General features: G+C 47.2%; 1 protein-coding gene across 1 annotated transcript in view; it reads right to left on the bottom strand.

Annotated features, from left to right (window-relative positions):
• TSPOAP1 (TSPO associated protein 1) overlaps nt 1–20,115 on the bottom strand; it is a 2,768,302-nt gene that overhangs the window by 2,527,500 nt on the left and 220,687 nt on the right. The window contains exons 9-11 of the mRNA XM_086954028.1: nt 12,857–13,123; nt 11,522–11,784; nt 1,995–3,365 (exon numbers count right to left, since the gene is read on the bottom strand). Of these exons, the coding sequence (XP_086810154.1) occupies nt 1,995–3,365; nt 11,522–11,784; nt 12,857–13,123 (1,901 nt within the window). The remainder of the gene's footprint in view (nt 1–1,994; nt 3,366–11,521; nt 11,785–12,856; nt 13,124–20,115) is intronic.

The following is a 20,115-nucleotide window of genomic DNA, read 5'->3' as shown; positions in this document are numbered from 1 at the left end:
GCTTGGGCAGGGAAAAATGGTTGCGAATCCCGTGGCTCTGTTATGTAAAATCTGTATTGGTAACTCTGGGCCTAGGGAATCTTTTTATCGATCCAACAGCGATCATCTCCCAGCATAAGACAATTGTGAAAAAAGCGTTCTTTGCACACAAAGCCACACAGAGGATAGAACAAGAAAGGGCTAAAACCACGGTGTGCGCATATACCATTGTAAAGACCTCAGAAGGAATGGAACCTTATCTATATCTGTTACACAATGCACAGGAAAGGTTTTTAATGACCCGTTTTAGGCTTAGTTTTTTAACATATTTATTGGGATCATATTAGGGTACTCGCTCACTATTGAGCAGAAGGGAACCTGCTGCTGGGACAATAGGTCTCCGCAAGATTCCCTTCATTTTGTATTGATATGTTCATTTTATTCTGAACCCAGGCGTAGATTCTTGGTAGACATTCTGAAAAAATCTAATATAAAATGTGCTAAAGAGGCTTTGATTTTTTTACAACAGGCGTCGGACCCCCTTACATTGTTGGCATTATTCATTTTATTAAAGTAGCTGTTCGACTATAAGTGATTTGAACATAAAAAAAAAAAAGTAGCTGTTCGACTAAGAGCTACCAGGGGGGGGGGGGCTGTGAGACCTCTGAGATTGTTTTTAATGGATTATAATGTTTTATTTAATTTACTGGGATTTTACTGTTGCACTTATATCAGGATACATGTTAATTTGATGGTTTGTTTTTAAAAGAAATGAACTCAATGTATATTGAATGTTTGCACTTTTACGGTGATTTTTAATCATCGAATAAAGAATCCAAATGAAAAAGGAATAGGAAGAGTGACAAGAAGAAGCTTGTTTCAGGCCGCGCAGGACAGTTGAAGGCACTGAATTCCATTGTAGCACCACCTTCCTGGACATTATACTATCAACAGCTGCGGTCCGTGCAGGGAACAGCGGCGGGTGATGTGGCCGGGTGCGAGGGGGGTTTCGAGGGACGATGCAGAGGGAAATTTAAATAAATAATACATTTTCCCTCGCCATCGTCCATCGGTACCCCTCCCCCCACACACCAATTTGCCAAATGTTGTAACCTGCACGGGCAGCGGCAGATTACCAAGTCAGTCACATACCCAGGATATGCTGTATTGCAATACCTATGGACAAACAGTGAGGAACCATGTAGAACACATTAACCAGCTACTGGAAAGTTACTCAAATACTTGATCAGGAAACCCATGCAACCACGTATTATGAATTAAAGGTGAGCTGTCACACTAGTCAGCTGTTCAAGCCAATATTGATGCACCTGTTAGGCAGAGCTCTGCCATTACCTGCGGGGGCCTGTTGTTCTCGTGGTTCCCACAACCCATTGCCATTACCTGCGGGGGCCTGTTGTTCTCGTGGTTCCCACAACCCATTTAGAGGTGGGGGGAACTGCCACTGCTTTCTAACAGCTGAGACTCAGTTGGCTCCACCATCAGTAAAAGACTAAAATTCAGTGGTGCTAGTTCTGTTCTACTTCCGGTGAGCCCCTAACACCTATTTAACATACCCAGTTAGCCAAACGAATAGGGAGAAATGTTGCTGCACTACGGCTCTGGGAGTTTGAAAAAAACACAAAAAAAGAATTACGAGCAGACATCCCACCCAACACCCCTCCCCCCAAAAATAGGGCAAGTGGCACCAATTTGACATAATCTGTGCCTGCATAGCATTCCGCCACATCGGCAGAAGCACTGCAGGTACATAGATTCTTAGCTGTAAGGCAATCAGGACACTTTGTTCCCCAAGGTCTCTCAAATTCTGCATTTTAGGTGTAAAAACATTTTACAATAATTACTTACTTTTTGGTTTGTATGTGTGTTTGAAGCACGCTACTTTCAATGTCTGAGCTTTCCCATCAGCCCATAGGGTCTTTTGGACAGTATAGAGGTTACAATAGGACACATTTATGTTTGCTGTGGAATATTTCTAAGGTTCTCTAAATTCTTACCTTTTTGTATACCTTGAGGCTGCTATCTCGTAGTTTCTCACACATAAGAAAAGGAAGCATCCTGTTATTCCTAGGCGGGATTCCAGGTGGTTTTATGCCATTACGACCTTGTACTGGGACAGCCTGACTAGGGTCTGGTGTCCAAAATGAGGATTCCCGATTATATGTAAGGACAGAAAAGCGATTGACATCAGTCTCTCTGATCCACAATGGTGTATGCTCAATATTTGTTGCATTCCAAGCAAACATTGTAGGTGTAGATGGCCAGTTATACTGCATTCCACTAATCCAACTGTCAGTCGCCACTCCCATATCATTAAAGAGCCCCTTTGAGGTGACCAAAACAGGCTGCTTTGCCACGGGCGTCAAAACCGCAATTGCCTCTGCCACTGTGACCAATCCAGAAACTTCTTTTGTAGAACAGACCACGCCAGTTGGCTTTTCTCCTTCATAAACCAAACCATTAGGCTCTTCTCTCATACAGACAAACCCAGAAGATTCTTCTCTCACGCGGACCAACCTATCAGATTCTCCTCCTAAACGCATAATTTTAGCAGGCACCACATCCCCCTGTAGAGGGTCAGGAGGATCTTCTCCAACATGGACTAATTCAGCAGGCTTAAATGCTTCTGTGAAAGGATCTGCAAATTCTTTTTCCTCTGGGAACAGACTAGCATTCTCCGCTGTCATATGAATACAGCCAGCGGAATTGTCACTCAAATGGACTATTGTAGAAGGCACCTCTGAAATATGATTTAAACCAGCAGGGTTCATAACTGACTGAAAACCACCAGGGGGCTCCACTGTTTCTGTGACCATACCATCAGGCTCCTTTATTGCCTCAATCAAACCATAGATTTCCTTTGTAATACAGATCAGATTGGCAGGCTCCTCTGATATATGGTCCAGACAAACAGACTCCTCTACCACCGAGGCATGGCCAGCAGACAACTTCTCCACACAAACCTGTCTAGCAGAATCCTTTGATAGGTTTAAAGGTTGAGAAAACTCCTCTTCCACGTTGACATAACAATTAGACTCCTTTCCTGCTGGGGCCCAAACAGCAGGGTCTAGCGATAAAGAGGTCTCTATAGCAGGTTCCTTTGGCAATGGGACATGATTAGTAAATTCTTCCGCCAGAGGGGCCATGCCTGCAGGACTCTGAATAGGAGGACCCAATCCACTGAGCAGTTCTGCCACTGGGACCACATCAGCAAGTACCTTTGCCTTCAAGGCAACAGCAGAAGGACCATCTGACTTTAGAATAGCAGGTGAATGCATTTCTCCAATTGCAGCCAAGGCAGAAGGGACCTCTGGCATGAAGACATCTCTAAATGAAGGCTGCTTAAGTGTGACTTCTTCAGACTCTACCTGTGATGGAGAGAACCGAGGACAAGTGCCTGCTGTTGCCGCAATCATATAAGAAGGCACGTTTTTTGGTAGGATTGTGTTGTCCGGAATCTCAGACATGAGACTCACTCCAAGAGCCATTTCAGAAGCAGGAACTATTCTATTAGACACAGAGTCGAAAGGGGAAGAGAACACAGCCACTGGGGTCAAAGTGATTGGGTTTCCTATAGTGTAGGCTCCAGAGTCACAATCCTGTTCTTGAATACATCTGCGCAATACAGACATTTGCCTTAGGTCACTGTGTGTATTAACGGTACCAAGAACCCCGCCCCCTTCTGGGTTCTCCATGTCTCTGAGAGGGGTGTGCTATTTTGGTCTTTTAACCAATTCCCCCATTAGCCGACTTGGGATCTCATGAACAAAAGCGTCGAAAAAGACACAAGTCTGGAAATGCATCGTCAACAGTCCAGTGCATGAAATTTAGGCAGCATAATATATCAGCTCAATTACACGATCGTTCATGAACATTCATGTGAACGCTGTGTGAAGACATCGCATGATACGTTGAATACATCGGAGAAAGAAGAGAATCGTAAGGTCGCTCAAAGGAAACCTTCCTGGTGCTGATTTAAGTGGAAATCCGCTCTCCCTTTCATTGCGATGAAGAGGCTGCAAAAAAGGCGGTATTGTTCAGTACGGGCGAACACACAGAGTCCTTCTGCTGCAGCCGTTCGGCGCACGTCGCGGCAGTCTTTTAGATTGGATACCCTAAAGAAACAGCTGATTTATTTAGGCAGCGTCTGATGCTCGTCTGGGCGTATTTTCTCTGAATCCCCGGGAAGCCTCGGAAATCCTGCTGTTTGCATTCGCACGACACTGGTGGTGGAGGCGTTGCTTAAGAAAGGGGACAGCTTTCTCCCGCTGTTTAGCTGTAGAAAAATCGGTATTAAAACACAGCTTATACCTTGCAAGGCTGAAGCATCCAATAAGAGTAACGGCTGTTGGTTTCCATGGTAATGGCCAGGCAATCATGTGACTGTTGCCTATTGATTAGTAGTTAGGATACCGTTATACGTAATTTAGTCGTAAAATAATGAAATGGTAAAGCCCATCTACTCCCATACCTATGTAACCTTATTTTGGATTATTTGTCAAGAAAGCGAACAATTTTGCTTGCAAAATGTATCCAACGATAAGATTAACAACACCCAGTGCTCACAGAAATCGACCAGAGCTGCCGACTTTGGAGCTGGGAAACAAGGAGCAAGTCTCGGCGTCGGCTAAATATCCTGTGATTCTGAGCAAATCGCTTACATCTCCTTGTAACTAAAAATTAAGGAAAAAAAGAGTCCTTGTATAATGAAACTGGTGATTATGTAAAGCGCTCCAATTCACCCGGGTAGAGTTTGCGCTATATAAAACTGCATACAAATCTCATTATAGCTAAGAAACACCATTATATATGTTTAACCTCGGAAACTACTCAACACAAATTCGTTGTTTTGTTTCCATCAATCATATGCCAGGCCAAAATTGTCTTCGTCAAACACTAACGTCGTCAACTAAGGGGAGTAAACATTTTTACTCATCCAGTGTGACTAAACAGTAACCCACATTTGTTCATCACCTAGAACTGAAGTTACTGAACGACGCTCATCTCCAAATACAATCACACTGTATAAACAATAGCAGCGCTGGAATTGGAGAACAATAACTCTTGGATCACAAAAATAGGTAGACTGCGGAGTTGGGGCTAACGGTCACCGTCCAGAGTACAAAGGGGGCAAAGTCAGGCAAGGCAGAATCAGAAGGTGTGCAGTCAGTGATAGCCGGCCTAACGTCTAATGTCTGCAAGTTCATATGCATTATTATTATTATAAACTCCCATGCAGAATAAATAGACAATTAAAAAGGCAATACTTAGTTATGCTCGCATATTTTTCATATATATAGACCATATTGTACTAACCCTCATCCTTGCAGTGCGGGCCGCCGCTGCCGCTGACCGCCGCAGGGGGACTCCAACTCCCAGGAGCTTCACTTCGCGCCCGGAAGCGCTTAAATTGAAATCGCGGCACGCGGGGGAGAAGCCTGTCTGCGCCCGTCAGAGCCTGTGCTGGGCCAACTCCCTTGGTATTGATTCTGGAGGCTGCAGGACATTTTCTTCATTGGATTGTTCACCAAAGGTTAGTGTCATCAACTTGTACAGTTTACTATCACCAAACACGTCACTCAAGGGGTATTTTGCAGGTGTGTTCGATCTCTGTATAACTGTTTTCTCGACAGAAATACCTGTAAATTTGTTATTTGCTTGACTAGCGGTGGGAAGCTGCCTATTCTAGTCGCCTGGAAATTGTAACTGAGTCAACAACCAATTTCCCTCTGGCATCTCCAGAACTACTCCTATCCGCGACCATTGGCAAACCAAAACCAGTTACTGCTCCTCAACCTGCATTGCCATTACAACCTACCTCAATAGATAAAATGCTGCAAAGAGCAATAGGTGCTGTAGCCCCAGAGATAGAGCGGACAGAAAGGCGCCTCTCACTAACTCCAATTATAGCACCCTGTACTTCCACCCAGGAACATTGCAGTCTATCCCCGCTCACACCATTAACACTAGATCCAACACCTGAACCCCGAAGGACACTCGCAAAGGTCTGTGCAACATCTAACATTGAACCACCATTGGCAAGCATTTCCAAAAGAAATGGGACTACTTCTGGACTAAAGCGGAAAAAAACAACAGCGAACAGAGCAAAGAACAGTAATACAGGGGAAGAAGTAACAGGGGATATATTGCAGGCTAATAATGAACAACCACCCTGGGTGGGACAATTAATGATGATGTGTTTTTTGAAGTAATGAGCGACCTTCGCTCGAGATATCAAGACATTTTGGTCCTTGGTTACTTTAATTATCACTGGGAGTTGACCCCAAGAGAGGGTGCAGCTTGTAAGTTTGATGATGCTATGACCACGTTAGGACTACGTCAAATCGAGGAGCCCCCCCACACTTAAGAAATGAAGTATCAATCTGCAGACAGTATGGAAACTTCCTGCAAGTGTTCCCGCACCACACTATCAAGCACAGCATACACGTAATTGCAGGCCTTGCTTGCGGCATCAATCACACGCTACAAGTGGTCCACGGTTAACCTCCAGGCCAACTGTACGCTCTTCAGCTGGTCTTATCACTTACTGATCAGTCTCCTTCTTCCAACTGACAGTCGCCTCAAGCAGGTGGCGGCGGGGTGGAGGGTACTACGGAACTGGCGTAAATTGGAGGCTACTAATTTGAGGGATGCTTTGAGCAGGACCTGAGTCCATGGACCCAGATTTAAAACTTGAAGCACTTTCACATCGACTAAGGAGAGCCATTGATGAAGTTACCCCTGTTCAGAGTGTTAGGATCATGCAGGGCTCTATAGGGGCCCCATGGTACATGCACGAGCTGAGAGGGGAAAAGCAAGCTCTCCGTCAAGCCGAGCGTTTATGGCGGAAATCTCTTGACCCAGAAGCCAAGGAGAGTTTTAAAGCTAAATTGGCTCACTACAAGGCCTCCCTCATTAGAACTAAGTCTGCCCACTATGAAGCTAGGATTAGTGAGGCAAGTGATATGTAAGAAATGCGTTACTTACCTGTAACTGCAGTTATCCAGTATTGGTATCTTTCATAGATTCACATGCCTGAATCATTCCCCGTCGTCAGGGTGGGAGTCTCCGGTATATAAAGAAAGTAATGTCATAAAGACATATACATAACAATAGGCCAGAGGCCTCTCATTAGTAATATATCCATGTCCTTTTGTAAAAAGGACTGGACTTTGGCCAAGAGCCAATCAGATCTCACCACCCTCTAAAACCTTCCTGGAAGGAGCCCTAGTCCCTCAGATTTTTGTAAGCACAGTGCTAAATAGTACCTACTGAGAGAACTAAGGTGAGCCCTTCCAGGGGAGGTGGGTGGGTTGCATGTGAATCTATGAAAGATACCAATACTGGATAACTGCAGGTGCAGGTAAGTAACGCATTTCTTATCCAGTATTATGGGTATTTTTCATAGATTCACATGCCTGAATCAGAGTAACAAGCAATATCCAGCACATTTCGTAAGGTACAACATGTAAAATCACACGATTTAAGAATACCATTTGTGAAACAGAACAAGTACCTCAAAACAATGAAATAAAGAAATGTGCAAGAATGCAGTAGGAAGGTGGGATGAAAGAGAAGGCTCACCTCTAGTGAAATAGATGACGAAGTGCTGCTTGACCCACAGCTGCATCTTTCATGAGTTCAGAATCCAAGCAGTAGTGCTTGCTGAACGTATGTGGTGTCTTCCACGTCGCTGCTCTGCATATGTCGAGAATGGGCACTCCTGCAAAGAGTGCCATTGAAGTAGAGACAGCTCTGGTAGAATGAGCTCTCACTCTTGAATGCAGAGGATGATTTGCCTGTTGTTGGCAGAAAGTTATTGCTGCTGAGATCCAACGGGAAATGCTCTGTTTTGTCAGAGGAAGGCCTTTTCTAGGCCTACTGAAAGCAACAAACAGTTGGTTGGATTTCCGAAACTGTTCTGTTCGATGAATGTAGAATTTTAGACAACGGTTGAGGTCTAAAGAGTGGAGAGACCTCTCCGCTGCAGAAACTGGATTTGGGAAAAAAGTCCGCAAAATTACAGGCTCATTCAAGTGAAAATTAGATGGAACCTTAGGGATGAATTTAGGATTGGTTCGTAGAATAACTCTGTCCTGTTTGAATTGCAAGAAAGGATCCTGAATGGAGAAAGCTTGTAGCTCACCAAACCGCTTTGCAGATGTGAGCGCCAGCAAGAGAGCGGTTTTCCAGGACAGGTATTTGATGTCTGCTTTGTGTATTGGCTCAAATGGATGTTTCATGAGTTGAGCAAGGACGATGTTCAATTGCCAGGTGGGTGGTAAAGCTCTCACCGGAGGAAATGTCCTGAAAAGGCCTTTCAGAAACTGTTTAACTAGTCTCTCGGACCAGAGAGTACAGCCAGTCGATGAACGCCTGAAGCGCGAAATCGCAGCCAGGTGAACTTTAATAGAGGCATGCGCCAGTCCTGAATGCGCTAAATGGAGCAGGTAAGGAAGCATTTGTGCTGGAGTGGAAGAAAAAGGATGCATCTTATTTGCTTTACACCATACACAGAACCTTTTCCATTTAAGAGAATACGTTTTGTTTGTACTCTCTGCCCGAGCCCGGGCTAAGATGGTCCCGCATTCTTGAGAAATGTCTAGGTTCTGAAACTCTCTGAACTCAGGAGCCAAGCCGACAAACTGAGAGATGCTAGATCCGGATGCTGGACTTGACCCTGGTTCATTGTCAGGAGAGTCGGGCCAGGTTTGAATTGGATTGGCGGTTCCTGTGATAGGAGGTGAAGCTCCGTGAACCAGTGTTGGCGCGGCCACGCTGGAGCAATTAGGATCAGGGTGCAATGCTCCGCCTTCAGTTTCCGAAGAACCCTGGGAATCAGGGGAAATGGCAGATATGCGTAAGCAAATACGTTGCACCAACTGATCGAAAATGCATTCCCCAGAGATCCTGGTTGGGGATGCCAGCTTGCGTAATGTTGGCATTTTGCGTTGTGGTGAGTCGCAAACAGATCCACAGGTGGCTTGACCCATCGGGCGAATAAAGAGCTGAGAAGATGACGATCTAGCTCCCACTCGTGGCACATGGAACGTTGCCTGCTGAGAGAGTCCGCCAGGACATTGTCCGTACCTGGGACGTATTCCGCCCGAAGGGAAATGTGTTGTACAAGCCAATTCCAAATTTCTTGAGATTCTTGAGACAACGACAGAGAGCGTGTTCCCCCCTGTTTGTTTAGATAGTGCATTGTGGTGGTGTTGTCTGTTCTCACAAGCACTGGGGAATTCCTGATCCTGGGTAGAAACGCTTTTAGTGCCAGGTATACCGCTCTTAATTCGAGGAGATTTATGTGTAGTTGCTTCTCTGCTAGGGACCATTGCCCATTGATTTGGAGGTCCTGAAGAAACGCCCCCCATCCTTCCAAGGACGCATCCGTCGTTATTACGTGTGACGAGGTTGGAAGAATGAAGGATAGGCCTCGTCCCAGATTTTGAGACTGACGCCACCAATCCAGAGCCTGGACTATGGCAGGAGTGATCCGGACGACGTCGTCGAAGGATCCTCTGCATTGAGTCCACTGAGCAGATAGCGCCTCTGGAAGTGGGCGCATATGAAGGCGGCAGTGTGGGATCAAGAGGATGTTAGAGGACATCATCCCTAGCAAGGACTTGTAGAGGCGCACGGTGATAGATTTTTTGGACTGAATCCGGGTGGCCAAGGTCCTTAGTTTCACTTGTCGTTCTATTGATGGTAAGGCCTTCCTTTGAGCAGTATCTAGGACAGCTCCGAGGAACGTGATACACTGGGACGGTTGAAGGACAGATTTTTCTTCGTTGAGTGTGAGTCCCAGAGCACTGAAGAGTTTCAGACAGGCGTCGGAGGACTTGGTCACGCCTGCGCGAGTACGTGCCTTGACTAGCCAGTCGTCTAAGTACGGGAATACCTGGTGATGTTGTTGGCGAAGGTATGCTGCTACTGGAGACAGACACTTGGTGAAAATGTGTGGGGCTGATTTTAGACCGAAGGGTAAAACTCGAAACTGGTAGTGTTTGCCCGCCACCTTGAGCCTGAGAAATTTCTTGTGGTTCTTGTGGATCGGAATATGAAAATGAGCGTCTTGAAGGTCGAGAGACACCATAAAATCGTTTGCATTGAGGAGTTGTAGCACCTCCTGGATGGAAACCATGCAAAATGACTGTTTTTTGAGGTATCGGTTGAGGTTTCGTAAGTCCACTATAGGTCTCCATTTTTTCACCTTTTTCCGAACTAAAAAGAATCGGGAATAGAACCCTTTGTTTTTCAGAGATCGGGGAACTTTTTCTATCGCTCCTTTTCTGAGCATGAGGGAGATTTCCAATTGTAGTTGTTTTAGATTTTTGTGTTGCATTGGAATCGGAGGCGTTTGTGGAGGATGTTCCACAAACTCCAGAGAATGTCCGAATTGAACAAGTTGGAGGACCCACTGATCTGTCGTAATTTGTTGCCAATTGTGAAGGAAGGATGTAATTCTCCCGCCAACTTTGTAAGGTGGAGAGAAACTGGAGACCTGCGGCAGAGAAAGGTCATTGTCTTCTGCCTAGGTCCTTCTTCCCCCCCGTCCGCGAAAGGAAGATTTGTTGTAGGACGACTGGTTCTGCGGTTGCCTTTGCTGGTACTGGGTTTTATATTGTTGGCCTGAGCTGTAAGAGGATTTGTATCCTTGATTGTTGCCTCTGAAGGACTGACCTCTCCCTCTGGAGCCACGAAAGGAAGGGTTTTTATATTGAAGAGTACCTAAAGCCCTTGCGGTATCCGTATCTTTTTTGATACCTTGAAGCATGTCATCGATGTGTTGTCCAAACAGAAGTTTACCGTCATAAGGCATGTCTAACACCTTGGCTTGAACTTCAGGCCGAAAAGACGCTGCCTTAAGCCAACCTTGGCGTCTCAGGACTGCAGCTCCTGCCAGCTGTCGGAAACCTGTGGACGCGATATCCAGCGCCACATCAATCATCTCCGAGGTGGAGCGCTCGCCTTCGAGGAGATTCTTCCTCACTTCTTCTTTTTGCTCCACTTGAAGTGAACCCAAGTACGGAGCTACGTCTGCCCACATTTGGCGGTTATAACGCCCCAGTAGAGCCAAAGAGTTTGCTGCACGCACTTGTAAAGCTGACATGGACGAAAACTTTTTTCCTATATTGTCTAGCTTCCGGCCCTCCTTATCTGGCGGCGCAGTCAAAACAGCTGAAGGGTTTTTTGACTTGCGTTGTGCCGCTTGGGTTATTACCGAATCAGGCTTCGGATGGCCGATAAGGCAAGCTGGGGCAGTGTCCGGAGCTTTCTATTTTTTATCCAATCTGGGCAGCACTGGCATCAGGGATGCCGGGGTCTGCATTATCTTCTCCCCTTGGTCCCAGACGTGATCAATGATGGGAATAGATCATACTGTCTTTTGGTATGGGTCTTTAAAATCGTAAAGAAAACAATCTTGTGGTGTTGCAGTGACTTTGAGGCTGAAGCGTAACGCCGCTCTCTCTACGATGTTGTGGAAACCCCCAATGTCTTCCGGGGGAGAATCCGCTTGTACCTGTACAGGGGATGCGGGACCTGAAATGATATATTCATCATATTTGTCCTCCTGAAGCTCGCCTTCCTCACGTTGCTGCTCTTCCTCTTCTTCTTCCTCCTCCTCATCAGAGGACGGCAGAGGGCGTGAGCGAGATGGCTCAGAATGGAGAATCAAAGGAGCCGGTCGAGATTTAGGAGGCGGTGTGACCACTGTAGGTGTCGCAGGTGTTTGTGTCACCACTGGCTGAGGCGGAGCAGTGGACGGGAATCTTTGTTTATAATCTGCAATGAGAAACTGCAGGTCTGTCACAATAGAAGCAGGAAGACACACCATAGGCTGTTGTGGAAGCGATGGAGGATGGATCTCTTCCTGGTACTACACATCCTGTTCCTGCTCCTGTTCCTCATAGTCTGAACTCTCGTGAAGTTTGACTTGCAGTTCAGATGGGCTTGTCGCTTGCTGAAACATAGAGCCCTCATCTGAGTCCTCAGTATCCAGGATATTAGCCGGGGGAAAGGTTGTACCCTGCTCGGCGATGTTAATTCTGGCATGAGTGTACGCGCAGTCATCCTGAAGTGTGATTAGATACACTTCAATGGAGGTGATTCAGTCGTCGACGGGGAACCGTCAATAGTCGACTGAACTGAGTCGTCGACGGTGTCTTCTTAATCGACGTCGTCGACAATAGGATCGTCGACGATGTTTGCTTCGTGGTCGACTTCGTCGTGGACGGCTTCGTCGTCGACTGCTTCATCGACGCTGGTGTCGTTGATGGTTTCGTCGTCGACGGCTTCGTCGATGCTGGTGTTGTCGTCGACGGCTTCGTCGACGCTGGTGTCCACGTCGTCTTCGCTAGGCTCGCCGTCGACGGGCCCGTCGACGGCTTAGTCGGCGCTGGCATCGTCGACGATGACTTTATCGACGATGAGCTTGCCGTCGAAGACGGTTTCGTCGGCGTCGATGATTTTGTCGATGATGACAGTTTAGGCTTCGTCGACGACGAGGTACTCGTCGACGGAAGCGCTGACGAGGTCTTTTTAATACTAATAATAGATGGAACAGACCTACCCGTCGACGACGAGGATGTTGTAGTCGTCGACGTCGATGATATAGAGGACGCCACCGTAGTGGAGATCGTGGCTGTCGACATTGTTACCGGCAGGGCTGAAGATGTCACCAAAGGTTTCTTGAAGGTAGGATCCTGTAGAGAAACCTTTACAGCAGTGGCCTTAGAACGATCCTCTGAAGACTTGGGCGTCTTCTTTTGAGGGGGCTGTACAGATGGTCCTGGAGATGAAGTTCTAGGCCTTTTAGGAGTAGAGTGTACACTCCCCATGGAACACTCACTCTCACCTGAAGAGACTCGTTGATCTTTTTCCTTAAGTCTCTGGAGCCATATCAGCAGTCGGCCCTCTCTATCCTTGCGAGTTTTAGCCGAAAAAGTACGGCAGATTTTACAGTCTTTAGCTGAATGGTCAGGATATAAACAGTACAGGCAGTCCTCATGCCTGTCATCCACATGAAGCCTCTTTTTGCTACAAGAGGCACAAGGTCTGAAAAGTCCCTTCTTTGGAGAATCAGTCATGACAAAAGCAGAAGATTCCTCACAGGAATGAAGTTCTGAGTAAAATTGTGGAGATAAATCCAGGAATATAAAGAAAACTGAGCAGAGATCAGAGGAGACTCCCTTAGCACGACGTGCGGTAGAAAATCTGAGGGACTAGGCCAAAGTTCAGTCCTTTTTACAAAAGGACATGGATATGTTACTAATGAGAGGCCTCTGGCCTATTGTTATGTATACGTCTTTATGACAATACTTTCTTTATATACCGGGGACTCCCACCCCGACGACTGAGAATGATTCAGGCATGTGAATCTATAAAAGATACCCATAATACTGGATAAAAAGAGACATTCACTGTACTTCGAGAGCTGAGTAGGCGGACGGAGCAAAAACCAGTCACCAACCAAGTTGACTGCGATAACATACAGAACTTCTTCCTAGACTGCTTCTCCATCTCCCAGGGTGTGAGAAGTTGGCCTGATATATGATGCTCACTAGTTCTAGTGATCACCTTGTATCAGTCCAAACAACCCTTATGGTGATTGGCTGTAAGTCAACCTTATAGACCAGCTATCCTAATGGTAGCATGGACAAAGCAGTCTTAGGCTAAACTCTTTTGGCATGTGAAGCCAGCTGTTTTACCACATATAACCCCTTGAATACCAAGTGAAAGGACACCACACAGGTTGTTATGAAAATAAACAAGATATTTATTAACTAACATACACCTCTGAACTCTTTATGAGATCAGAGGGCTAAGCACATGACAATCTCTTAGGAAAAATACGTTTAAGTTGCACAAATTACAATGGTGCCCTAGGGGCACGACAAACCATATATTAAGTAAGTGGAATGTGAAAGTCGATAAAAGGAATGGAGCTGTCCAGAGGCTGTAGGATCGCTGGGACCACGCTATACTAACTCTAGGTAGGTAATAGGAGGCCCACGGAACGCGTGTGCAGAGTGTGAACTAACACTCGAGATGCGTAACAGTGCCTATGGACAGTACAGTACAAGAAAAAGGTAAGTACGGACAATCCTGACTAGATAGAACTACAACGACTGTGGAACTGGACGCTAGGAGAGTCAAGCTACCTTGAGCACCGAAATGCTCATGTTACCTCACACACAGGCTGCGGGTGCATAGGTGCCAAGTCGTGTCGGGTTCCGGCGTTGAAGTCTATGGAGCCTGGAAGAAAAGATGCTGCAGGCGATCAGGAGGAAGATGTCCGGTGTGATCCAAGGGTGGATTAGTGAAGAGAAGAACCTGAAAGCAGAGGGGACAATGTTCAAAGTCACTAGCCAGTGACTGGAGTGGAACCAGATGTCGTCGTCGCGATCAGATGAGAGTGGACGCTTGTCTCTGCAGCCACGTGGACCAGGTGGTGTCTCCGACGACCAGGATGGAGGCACAAGCTGTCACACGCCGGCTCTCGCTGTCGGCGGTGTCGGCTTCGGAGTCAACAGGCCTTGGCAAAGGCAGCTCACGCGGTGAGTGGAAACGGCGTCTGGAGTAGACCAGGAGGGTCCGGGCTGCTCCTCTCTTGGAAGGGAGCAAGGGCTAGTCTGGAGCAACCAGACCAGCAGTGAAGATTTCGGAGTTCGTCGTCTAGGAGGTCACTAGCCAGCCGGCAAGTGACCAGACAGAGCGTCGAGCAGCAAACATGCAGAAGGGCCCCACGCAGATCTCGTGGATGCTGGAGGGCTGGTTTTCGGTGCAGGAGCTGCTCGGGGTCGGGGCTTCTCAGTCCCCAAAGCACTTGGACGAGGTGACCTCAGAAGTCGTGCTGGAGCGAAGTGCTGCTTCTTTCATGATGGCCGGTCCCACGGGTCTCGTCGCACCCACGGATCTCAGCTGTGCTGCAGATGTAGGTAGAGGTAGGAGAGGTCTGGGAATCCGGGTCTCGTCGGGCTCTGAAGTCTGGATCCTTGAAGGAAGACGACAAAGGGAAGCCGCTGGATGATGATGGTGCCTGCTTGTGCAGGGTGGACACTCCTTGCCCACAAGGGAGATTCCTTCAGTCTTCTTTGGAGCAGAACGTCGAGGTCTAGAGTTTCTTCTTGTAAAGTTGTTCAGGATAATCTAATTTGGAATGGGACCAGCTCCTACCTTTATCCGGCTAAAGGGGGCTGGACTACGACTAGGTCCCTCCTCTGGGTGGGACCAGGAAGGGGTGTAACCACCCTATCCTTTGTCCGGTCTTGCGCCAGCTCTGGGGCTGGAGTGCCCCAGGAACTGGTTTAGAACGGAGTATACACAGGGACACCTTGTGTGCCCCAGGCATGTCTCATTCCTTTCAGCCCTGTCCTACCTAATACACAAAATCCTGTCTGGGGTGGTGCTAGCACCTCCCAAGGCAGGAAACCCTTTGTCCAAGCCTCCCTCGTTGGAAGGACTCCCAGCAGCAGGAGGTCAGACTTGTGTCTGTGGTGGCAGCATCCATTTTGTGATGCTGAGGCTCGAGTTAACTTTAACCGGGGTTCACAGTTACATACATGTCGTGTCCCTCTAGAAGGGTGGAATGCTACCCCCGTCGCCAGAATTGGCGAGGGGGTAGTATTCCAATTCGTATGACACCTTACTCGACATGTTTTGATAATGCTATACCAAAGTTGGCAATAACCGCAAGGATTATAATGCACTTAAGTTATGGTATAGCGTTATCATGAAACCAGCTAAAGGACTTGATTCCGAAAGCTGCAGACAGGATCAGCTCATGCTAGAGCACCATCTCACATAATTCCAAGCACTCTGCCTTCAGGATTGATAAGGCCTGCCATAGGAGTGACTGATAGGAGGATATGTGTCCATTTTAGGGTTAGATATAGGGATACTATATCTAAAGCAAAGGGTGATTACACCACCTTGCCCCAGCTGATCGGTCAGCCAGTTATGTCAGATTTGGATGGCCAGCCAGGGGTGGCATAATACATCCTGCAGCCCCTGGTAGGCCCTGGGTGCACCTATGCCCTGGGAACCTAAGGTACACTGTACAGGGACTGATAAGGTGACTCAGTATCCAATTAGCTATGTACTTAGAGTACATGGAATCCATTTTACAGAGAGAGCAGTGGGCCTGGGGTCCTGAATAGCAGGGCCCCAGGTCAACTAAGTCGAAAAACCAGCAAAACACCAGGCAAAAAGTTGGGGGCAACCATAGTCAGATATCCACCTTCCTACATACCCCCCGCCCCCCCCCAAACGAATGGAGATAAGGCTATCCTTGACCAGGTCAGCCTATATTGCCTGAGTGGCCATATGAGGTGGTATAAGCACTGGCATGGTTACCCCCTATCTCATGGTCCAGTAAGCAATCCCCTACCCTAAGGGTATCTGAGGATCTCCACCATAGGGAATCTCTACCTGTGGTGTGTTTTGGCAAAGTAAAAGGCTGGTGTTGGGATGGAGTACTGAAGTGAGACTCCACTAATGTTGGGCTCAACTTCCTCCAATCACTATCCACCATATATGCCTTTCTTTCCAGGACTGAGTTGCTGTATGCTCTCAGGGTCAACCTCTGGCTACCTAAAGCTGGAGGCTGGGTCCCTCTGTTTGGCTTACTGGAGGGACAGGTCAGGTTTGGGGCCCTTAGGTCCCAGGTTTGGATGTGCCCAACAGTGTCCATCTGTGGGAGGTCCCTAACTAAGTTTAAGGGGGATCCCTCAGGAGTTTGTTTTATTTTCACTTGGCTAGGTCTGCTAGCTTCAGTGCCCTTAATCTGCTGATCTGGGAGTTCTTTTGGACAGGGGCCCTTTGGGTCCACCACTGGCCTCCCTGACCTCTGCAGCCCTGGGCTGACTGAGGCAGGGTAGAGAGGGGCAGGTTACCTGCTCCAGACTGGGTCCAACCTTGGAAGGGTCCACTGACATCAGAGGCTCTGCCCGGCTAGGCCTGACTACCTCTGGGGCAGTTTCTCCACAAGGGGTAAGATCAGTTCCCTGAGGAGGCTGATCCTTTCCTAAAGGCTGGTTGGAGGGAGATTTCTCTTCCTTCTCAATGCTCTCTGTCTGAGTGGAGTGATCCATAGTTTCAGGCTTCACAACACTATCATCTGTCTGAGTTTGCGCTGTGGCCATCACAACTCCACCAACCTTTTCAGGAAGGGACTCAGTTTGGCTATGGGCTGTGACCATCACAGCCTTACCAACCTGTTCAGGGAAGGAATCTGTCTGAGATTGGGCTGTGACTGGCACAGCCCTCCTGACCTGTTCAGGGAGGACATCTTGGACTGGTGCTGTGGCTATCACTGCGCCACTAACCTTACCATGGGGGTTTACCATTTTAAAATGGATTTCTTGCTCTACCCCAGCCCAGGCTGAGATCTCTAAATCATTCCCCAGTAGGCAATCTACAGGCAAGTTTGATGACACTGCCACTCTCTTGGGACCAGTGACACCTCCCCAGCTGAGATTGACCACTTCCATGGGATGATCTCTCTGCACTCCATCAATGTTGGTCACCTGGTATGTGGCTCCAGGTATAAGTTGCCTTGAGGGGACTAGGCTCTCAGTCACCATGGTGATGCTAGCCCATGTGTCTCTATAGGCCTCAACTTTTTGACCATTGATGAGGGGCTCCTGTCTGTACTTGTCCAAAGTGTTGGGACAAGCTGTGAAGTTGGCAAACCCCATGCCAGTCTCACAGACAAGAGTATCTAAGTCAGGGGACCTGGTTAGGCCAGAGTCCCCAGGAACTCCCAAAGTGAATCCACCCAAATTCTTGGGGGCACTCCCACCACCTGGGGGATTACTACTAGTAGTAACAGGAGGCTTGGAAGTGTTACTTGGGGGTATGTTCTCCTTATTGTTGTTGGCCCTTGGGCAACTGCTGTCAGTTTTCCAATGGCCTACCTGTTTGCAGGTATGGCAATAAGGTTTCTTTTGGGTATTGGAAGGATTCTGGGACCCACCCTTTTCAGAGGATTTTTGGGGCCCTGATGTGGTTTGATCTGAAGATTTATTCCCACCCTTCTCTTGAGGCTTGGTTGATTCCTTCTTTTGGTCACCACCTTGGTTCTTAGGCCTAATCCTGGTTCTGACCCATTTGTCTGCCCTCTTACCCAATTCTTGTGGAGAGGTCACATCAGAGTCTACCAGGTGCTGGTGTAATAACTGGTTCTGACAATTATTTAAGACTTGCTCTCTCATAATAAGATTGTACAATCCAGTGAAGTCAGTAAACATACTTCCCAGTAGCCAGCCTTCCAAAGCCTTAGTGGCACAATCAACAAAGTCAGTCCAATCCTGAGACTGAGTTTTCTGGGTGTCTCTGAACATCAACCTGTACTGTTCAGTTGTTAAGCCAAACCCATCAATCAGTGTATTCTTCAGGACTTGGTAATTAATAGCATCCTCAGCTCTAGTAGTGAGGAGCTTATCTCTACCTTTACCTTCAAAGGAGAGCCACAATATAGCTGCCCACTGACTCTGGGGGATGCAATGGACAGTGCAGGCCCTCTCCAGAGCAGTCATCCATTTGTGGATGTCATCCCCTTGCTTAAAGGGGGCACTATTTTACTCAGGTGTGTAGTATCAAAACTCCTGTCTTTATCTCTAGGGATAATGCTGCCACCAGTGGGGTCTGCCCCACTCAATTTCTGCTCTCTGGCAAAGGCAAGTCTTTCATGGCAAGGGCAAGTTCTTCCCTCTCAATCCTCAGATTGACTTCCCTCATCTTAGCTTCATGCTCTCTTCTCTGAGGGGATGTCATCCCTCTCTGAGAAGATGCCTGAGAGACATGGGTGTGAATAGATCTGTTAGAGCCTCTGGAGCGAGACCTAACTCGTCTATTCCCAAGGTTAAGCCTGCCTGAGGATGGGCCTGAGGCTAGCTCCCCCAGTTCCATTCTCATGTATGCTTAAATTGGCCCTAGTAAATCTGCTGACTCCTCCCTGACCATGGTGTACCTCTCCATCAGATGAGTCTCCATCTTCCTCCACTTAATCAGTTTCAGGGAGATTAGAGTCCTCCTCTACTGGGGGTATGGTTCCCTCTGTAGGGTCAGATTGGCCTGGATTAGAAGCCCTTCTGGCATCAAATGTCTCTAAGAGGCCTATCAGAAAAGGAATTGTAGGGTTAGAACCCTGTTTTCGTTTCCTGGAGGTACACAATTGTCTCATCTCCTGGAAGCTAAGGGCTGCATATCTTGACATGACCTGTGGAGGGTCAATATCACCAAGGGGAGCTACTGTGTTCTCACTTGTGATAGACATGCTTTTCTAGTGAGGTGTAAGTGGTGCACTTACCTACACTATGGGTTTACCTACTGATCCCTTTGCTAAGAGTTGTAGTCAGGGTGTGCTACTCCCTTTCTACTACAACAGCTGGTTCAGTAGAACTCAGAGTATTTCTAAGCTTGTAATATGTACCTATGGTACCTTATGTGATCTTTCAAATGATATCTCAAGATTATATTTGGTAAAAACAATAGCAAGCTCAAATCCCAACCGCTGCAGACCAATGTGAGAAGTTGGCCTGATATATGATGCTCACTAGTTCTAGTGATCACCTTGTATCAGTCCAAACAACCCTTATGGTGATTGGTTGTAAGTAAACATTATAGACCAGCTATCCTAATGGTAGCATGGACAAAGCAGTCTTAGGCTAAACTATTTTGGCATGTGAAGCCAGCTGTTTTACCACATATAACCCCTTGAATACCAAGTGAAAGGACACCACACAGGTTGTGAAAATAAACAAGTATTTATTAACTAACATACACCTCTGAACTCTTTATGAGATCAGAGAGCTAAGCACATGACAATCTCTTAGGAAAAATACGTTGCACAAATTACAATGGTGCCCTAGGGGCACGACAAACCATATACTAAATAAGTGGAATGTGAAAGTCGATAAAAGGAATGGAGCTGTCCAGAGGCTGTAGGATCGCTGGGACCACGCTATACTAACTCTAGGTAGGTAATAGGAGGCCCACGGAATGCGTGTGCAGAGTGTTAACTCACACGCGAGATGCGTAACAGTGTCTATGGACAGTACAGTTCAAGAAAAAGGTAAGTACGGACAATCCCGACTAGGTAGAACTAAAGCG

The sequence above is a fragment of the Lissotriton vulgaris genome, chromosome 2_1, assembly GCF_964263255.1.
Source record: "Lissotriton vulgaris chromosome 2_1, aLisVul1.2, whole genome shotgun sequence".
Classification (NCBI taxonomy): domain Eukaryota; kingdom Metazoa; phylum Chordata; class Amphibia; order Caudata; family Salamandridae; genus Lissotriton; species Lissotriton vulgaris.
This window is presented reverse-complemented; position numbering and strand designations above follow the sequence as displayed.